The sequence below is a fragment of the Branchiostoma floridae genome, chromosome 11 (assembly GCF_000003815.2).
Source record: "Branchiostoma floridae strain S238N-H82 chromosome 11, Bfl_VNyyK, whole genome shotgun sequence".
NCBI lineage: Eukaryota > Metazoa > Chordata > Leptocardii > Amphioxiformes > Branchiostomatidae > Branchiostoma > Branchiostoma floridae.
The window spans coordinates 23247498-23255114 of NC_049989.1; the positions used below are offsets into that span (position 1 = coordinate 23247498).

General features: G+C 45.1%; 1 protein-coding gene across 1 annotated transcript; it reads right to left on the reverse strand.

The window, feature by feature from the left end:
- Nucleotides 1-5450: 5450 nt before the first annotated feature.
- LOC118425428 (sortilin-related receptor-like) lies at nt 5451-6220 on the reverse strand. The gene is made up of 2 exons (XM_035834237.1): nt 5529-6220; nt 5451-5463 (listed from the first exon to the last, which is right to left on the reverse strand). Exons 1-2 carry the CDS (start codon nt 6218-6220, stop codon nt 5451-5453), a joined length of 705 nt encoding a protein of 234 aa, XP_035690130.1.
- Between the last annotated feature and the right edge of the window lie 1397 nt (nt 6221-7617).

The following is a 7617-nucleotide window of genomic DNA, read 5'->3' on the forward strand; positions in this document are numbered from 1 at the left end:
GACAGCAACAACATTGACAAAATCAGAGATTCAAATCGTACGTTCTGCTTCAGTACTGCGAAATGTCGCCAGGTGGACCGAAATCGTCATTGACCTCTAGATCTATCTTTCCAAAACCTACTTACATTCAAACATTATCATAATTTATCCAGCCTTTTAAAAGTTATGCTGACAATAGATCTATGGACGGAAATATAAACAAACCGACACACAGACAGGCAGAAAGCAATAACTCAATTATTCATGGTGTTGGTCCAATCATTCATGGTGTGGGTCACATACTATGTGTGCAAAGAAGAAAAGATAAAAAGCACTTTGCAAAATTGAAATCACTCGCTTGGACGTATTATTCCATTGGCTTTAATCATGGAAAGAGATCCTGGGCACATAGAAATGTATATAGGACTGGTTTATACGAGAACCCACCGTACCCTGGGAGCCAGCCAGGACCGGGTAGCTCGCGAGTTTTGTTCGGGGAGCAAAGGCAGTCAGTCCGCCGATCTCACATGAGCGCTCCGGGGAGTTTGAGCCTGAAGGAGTTATCGCAAACCTTGTCCCTTGGATAAGGCAGGTGGACCTCATCGGGCTTAAACTCCCCGGGGCGCTAATAGGAGATCGGGCGGGCCTGACTGTCTTGGGCCACCGAATAAACTGTCCTAGCTGCCCGATCCTGGCTGGCTCCCAGGGTAACCCACCGCTGCAGTTCTTTTCGTCCTCCCCAGAAGAGCAGTCCCTGTCCCCGTCACACACCGAGGCGGCAGTGATGCACTCACCGCTGTCACACTGCCACTGGCCCCTTTCCGCACAGGACTCTGAAAAAAATGCACACATTGGAATGAAACAATGACGATTCGAATCAATCACGACTTGTTCATATTATTTCAAAAGAACTTTAAATTGTGCAACAACTGTATAGGGTACAAAGCATGGCATCTACTGATACATAACTACAGTTCTGTAAGGCTAATCTAATTAATACAAAGGTACATAGTGAAAGGTAATACACTTCAATAAGCAGATCTAAAATACCATTCTAAGACCTGAGCATTGCGTCAAGAAAACAATAAATGCAACTGAAAATGTCATTATGGAGGCTCCTTACATCTTTGGGCCTTGTTACGCACTGCTTTCGATGATATTGCATGCTTAGTAACCCAAGTGAGGTTGAAAGATATCTTTATCCAAAAAGATTTAATTCAGAACTTCGAGCAATGGGACGAAAAGAAAACCAAGGAAACAAATTGAGGACATGCAAAACATTTAAAAAAATATATGAGAGAGAAATATCTTAACACTTCGAACTTTGAACACCCTGATAATATGTGTAAAACTCACGACACAGCAGCTCGTCCGACGCGTCGTCACAGTCGGGGACTCCATCGCACACTCCGGACGGTGCCACACATGTGCTGCTACCTTCACATCGGAACTCCACACTGCTGCATTCTGTACAACATATAGCGTGAGAAGCTCTTTCATGTGATAGGCAAGTGTGAAGAGTACTAAGTGGGCACGCTTTGGTACTTTTCTGATACCAAGAATGTTCAAACAGTAAGAAAAAAACTATATTATTGATAAAAATGCATCAGTGGTCGGCTACTTGTACATGTTGAAACATATAGGTGCACTCTCACTGCACTTGCGTCATGCTGGCGTCACTGCGGGGTTCGTTCACTGCGTCATTGTTTTCAAATTGTTATTTTCTCCAATTTTTTATAATTTAGGTATTGCGTTATACGTAAAAGTATGACTTAGAAGACGACAATATACACAAAAAGTTAGAGAATTCGTTCTATATCTCTGAAATTCGTTGAGTATCTTTCGAACTCCGCAGTGACGCAAGCTTGACGCAAGTGCAGTGAGAGTACACCTTAAGAATGCAGACACAGGATTATAAAGCTATGTTGTGCTGGGTTAAAAACAATTTTCCTAGTTTTTACGGAACAGAATATCCTTTTTTTTCAGAACAGGAAGCAACAAAAATATCACTAGGTATTAGTGTAATTCTCTGGGGAAATATCAAGACAATATTATGTCCAGGTCGAAATGTTTAAAAAAAAGTTCTGCTGCCGTATCAAAACCACACACCAAGGTCTCAAAGTTTACCTTACCCTCCCCTTCCCAACACATACACACACGCATATAATTTTTCATGGAGATATGGAGGTAATAAAGCAACCAGAAAATACATATTAGACAACAAGAGACCAACATGTCACAACACTGTCTTCTACTTCAATCTATCGTTTCCACGGAAATGTAAGCTGCAAAAGTTTGAAACAATCTTTATGTGTGCATTTACCATCTGATTCCCAAAAAGCGTGGGTTCTTCATGTGAACAGATGAGGTATTGTAGGGTTGAATTATTTAGACAGGCATGTAAACAACATTTTATTCATACAGCAGAGTGGTATGTGGCAGGCACGATGGGACACTTTAACAAGGGTCAGAATCCTGTTATGCCCGTGTCTTTGGCAGGTGCACTTTCCTTCCTCCGCATAGGTGTGCAAGGAGTACCTGACTTCTGTTGGGAAGGTAAAGGGCGTTCGCATTATTCTCTAGAAGCCCATGGGATGATAACAGAAGAACATCGTGCCATAACCCAGGTTAAGCTAATGGCACAACCGTGCAATTTGTCCTTAGGTTTTTTTAGAGGCCACGTCAACCTCGTATTTCTGAAAACTTTCATGCTGTACAGGGCAGGTCCCGTACTGGCGCTTCCGGGGTTGGGGGGGGGGGGGGGGGGCGAATCCGCAGCCCGATGGTACACAAAGTTTTGTATGCACGGTATATTGCTTACCCGGATGTCTAACCTTCATAAGCGTTTGCAAGGTAAGTTCCACGGCGTGTCTGCGCGCTACAAAATCCGTCGGATTCCCTACGAGTTCGTACGGAGGCGGTACTTACCACTTACCGATCCCTAAAGATTGCTCACGTAGACAGCACGTATTTGCACGTACGTCGGGTTGCGCCCTTGGCTTTATAGCCCGATCCCGAACGCCCGTCACCGAACCAAACAGTTTACAATGTATCCCACCGCCACCCAAGGAATAATACGCTTATCACAAATTCGTAGCCGAGGGATACTTGCTAGACCAAAAACAGGCAAACAGACAAGGATGAAATAACTGTAGTAAGCTACTACTGTGGACTAAACGCTAAGTCTAGAATGTAGCTCATTGGGTTTGACTTCTTTTTCCGAGACAGTGGAAGACAAAGGATCTCACTTGTTTCTGTAATGTGTGGTAGTTTTCTTTTTCGCCATAAACGTAGAGAGGTCAGGATAGAATTTGGAGGCCTCATTAAATGCTGAAATGGCTCTTTTCTTTCTTGATCGTAGAAGGGACAGTTTGACATAAAATGTGTTTCGCCCTCTGCCAAATCTAACGTACAACTTCTTTCGCACACATGAATTCGAAACTTCTTATCTCTCTTTTTATCCATTTTATGAAGTGTGCAATAATTTTCTAATTTTGCTAATTGCACCAGCACAGTAGATCAATGAGAAGATGAGCTTACCGCAGCCACCCTCATCGGACCCGTCGCGACAGTCCTGGACGCCATCACAGCGCTTTGAGTCCGGTATGCAGGGACCCTCGGGTTCACAGAAGAACTTGGGCAGGGGGCAGTCATCCGCTGTGCAATTTTTCTCATCTGAATCGTCGTGACAATCATTGAAACCGTCACATTGCCAGTCTGGAATGACGTGACTTAGATAGTCTGGTGTTGTGCACTCCTCCCGGCAATATTCTTCATCCGAACCGTCTTCACAATTATAGACACCATTACACTGCCGGTCCGGAAGGATACAAAATCCATTACTTTTACACTTGAAATTTTCCCTGTTGTAACACTCTCTGCTTGTGCAATCTTCAATCTCATCTGAATCTAACGCGTCCTCACAATTGTCATAACCGTCGCACTGCGCCTCAGGAGGGACACATACTCCGCTAATTTCGCACCTGAATGCGTCGGGATGCAAACACTCTTTGGTCAAGCAACCCTCCTCATCTGCGCCGTCTTCACAATCATCCCTGCCGTCACATTGCGAGAATGGATGAACACATATGCCACTACTTTCACACTTCACATAGTTGCTGTTGAAACACTCTTTGCTTGTGCAATTCTTCTCATCTGAACCGTCGTCACAATCTTCATCACCGTCACATTGCCACCACGCACGGACACAGATGCCACTGGTTTCACATTTGAAATAATCGGTGTCGAAGCACTCTTTGGTTGTGCAATTCTTCTCATCTGAACCGTCTTCGCAGTTATCTTTACCGTCACATTGCCACCACGCACGGACACAGATGCCACTGGTTTCACATTTGAAATCATCGGTGTCGACGCACTCTTTGGTTGTGCAATTCTTCTCATCAGAACCGTCGTCACAATCTTCATCACCGTCACATTGATAATCTGCAAGAACACATACTCCACTATTTTCACACTTGAAATAGTTTGCGTTGATGCACACTTTGCTTGTGCAGTTTTCCTCGTCTGATCCGTCTAAACAGTCATCGACACCGTCACATTGCTTCCTCAGAGATACACATAGACCGTCACCTTTACATTTCAGATAAGCAGAATAACACTCTTTGCTTGTGCAGTTTTCCTCGTCTGATCCGTCTAAACAGTCATCGACACCGTTACATTGCTTTCTCAGAGATACACATAGACCGTCACCTTTACATTTCAGATGATCATGATAACACTCTTTACTCGTGCAATTTTCCTCATCTGAACCGTCTGCGCAATCCCTATCGCCGTCACATTGCTCCCATAGGGGGAAACATGCTGCGTTACCTTCACACTTGAAAGAGTTGGGGCTGTTACATTCTTGGCAATTCTCCTCATCTGAACCGTCTCCACAGTTATTAACACCGTCACATTGCCACAATGGAGGAACACATGCTCCAGTACCGTCACACCTGAAAGCTTCAGGCCTGTAACACTCTTTGCTTGTGCAATTGTCCTCATCTGAACCGTCTTCACAATCGTCAACACTGTCGCATTGCCTCCTTAAAAAGACACACTTGCTACCACTTTCACATTTGAAATGATTTGGCAAAGGGCATACTGTGCAATTTTTCTCATCTGAACCATCTTCACAATCATCAATCCCGTCACATTGCAACTCTAAAGGGACACATGCGTCATTTCGTTTGCACTGGAACTGTTCTTGGTGGTCACAGGGGCAGTTTTCTTCATCTGAACCGTCTTCACAATCATTCCAATCGTTACATTGCCACTCTTGTTGGACACACTTGCTACCAGTTTCACATTTGAAATAATTCGGCAAGGGGCACACTGTACAATTGTCCTCGTCCAAACCATCTTCACAATCATCAATCCCGTCACATTTCAACACAAGAGGGAGACACATGTCACTTCTTTTGCACTGGAACTCTTCTGGGTGGTCACAGGCCTTGTTTGCGCAGTTTTCTTCATCTGAACCGTCTGCACAATTTTGAGAGCCGTCACATTGCCACTCTGAATTGACACATACGCCGCTACTTTCACACTTGAAATAGTCGGCGTTGTAGCACTCTTTGCTGGTGCAATTGTCCTCATCTGAACCGTCATCACAATCATACAATCCATCACATTGCCACTCCGGAGGGACACATGCTCCACTACTTTCACACTTGAAATAGTCGGCGTTGTAACACTCTTTGTTGGTACCGGTGCAATTTTCCTCATCCGACCTGTCTAGACAATTATCCCATCCGTTACATTGCTCCCATGGAGGGACACACTTGCTACCACTTTCACATTTGAAATAGTTGGGCAAAGGACACACTGTGCAATTTTCTTCATCCGAACCGTCGTCACAATAATTCCAACCGTCACATTGCCACTCCGGTCGTACACAGATGCCAGCTGTTTCGCACTTGAGATAGTTGGGTAAGGGGCACTCTTTGGTCAGGCAATCCTCCTCGTCCGAGCCGTCAACACAGTGAGACATCCCGTCACATACCACAGCGAGAGAGTGGCAGCGCCCGTCACAGCTGAATACACCTGGCGACAGGCAACCTGGGGCTGTGCAATCTTCATCAGAGAAGTCGGGACACTCGGGAGAACCATCACACCTTTTTGCCAAACCGATGCAGTCATCGGTCGTCTTGCATGCGAAGGCAGAGGAGGGGCATACCTCGTCTGTGCGGACATGGCCGATGGACAGCAGGCACACAAACAGAAGCAAGCCGGTCGCCATGATCGACTTTTCTGGGCGAAATGTGGGTAGCCTTCCAAGTGTAGTGGGCCTACCTGCCACCGTAGCGTGCACGACAACAAAATAATTAAGCTCTGTTTTGGTAGACGTGCACAGTTCTGTGCATACCGTGTTTTACGGAAAGGCGGAGTTAAATCACTACGGGCAAATGGGTACCAACACCGCAGAGCACGTGACAATGGCAGAAACGTCATGAACATTCACTAGTCTTCTGCTGCTGTCATTTATATAGTCGACCGTGGCACGAAATCCAGTTGCCATACCTTATCAGTTGATTCAGCTAGAGGTTTTTGTTTCATATGAAAGTGACCCGAGGAGTTGAAATTAATCAGTTTTCATCAGACTTAATAAAGCAGAGAAAACTATTGTTACATTGAATCCCATTTCTCGGCCATCTAAAGGGACCCTAGCCTTGCTACGGAGGTCGTACAATTCAACAAAATATCGGCAAATAATTGGCCAAGAGAGTCAATCCGCGCTTAGCTTGACATTCTCTCTCCGGAGTTGCAGTTTAACCCACCTGCTACCAAAACCAGATTATTCTCCCTACTAGCCAGGGTAGTCAATCTTGGGGAGAGACTAGAGAGACCGGACGCAGGAAAAGAACTGCGTATTGGCAAATTTTAAATGAAATGAAATGAAAAGCCAATCTTATCTTTCCGAGATAGAAAAACAAATACAACAAATATTTCATGACGTCTACACCAGGTGGCACGAGACACACATAAAGCTGCATATGAAAATACCAGACGTGACTTTCGCCTAGCCTCGGCTGAAACAGCCGGCGAAGCTGCACAGAAAGGGATTGTTTGCAATACTCAAACGCTATTGAAGAGCCTGCTTCGGAGTCTTTTATTTCTTCATTTGTCGTGGCAGTTGATTGCATTCCGCTTTGCAAGTTAGTTAGATGCTCAGAGCAAAAACTAAATTGTGACGGTGTAGTACGGTACATAGGACAGCTGTGCGACAAGGGTTAGCCGTCTGTCAGCAAACATACCCACCGGAACATCACCGGTGCTACTGTGGAGTAAGATATAAACTGCGACAGTGTATCACGGTACAACGACTAGTCGTCTCTGTCAGCACTAGCAATGGGGAACATGTCACTCACCACAACGTCACTAGTGCTACTGTGGGGTCTGTGCCACTGCCTGTCAGGTGCATTCGCGCTAACGGGTACGTTATTCTTGTCACTTTGTACAATAGTGAAATCACATTGAGGATACTACTTCCCGTAATAGGGCCTTTATACGGAAACCCAATTAGCAGGAATCAAGCAGAACCAGCCGGAATGAAGTATTTGCAAAATTCGTGCCTCATTCGGGTGCGAATTCCAAATGGACGTTATATCCACTTCACACGAGAAGGAATGGGCTGGA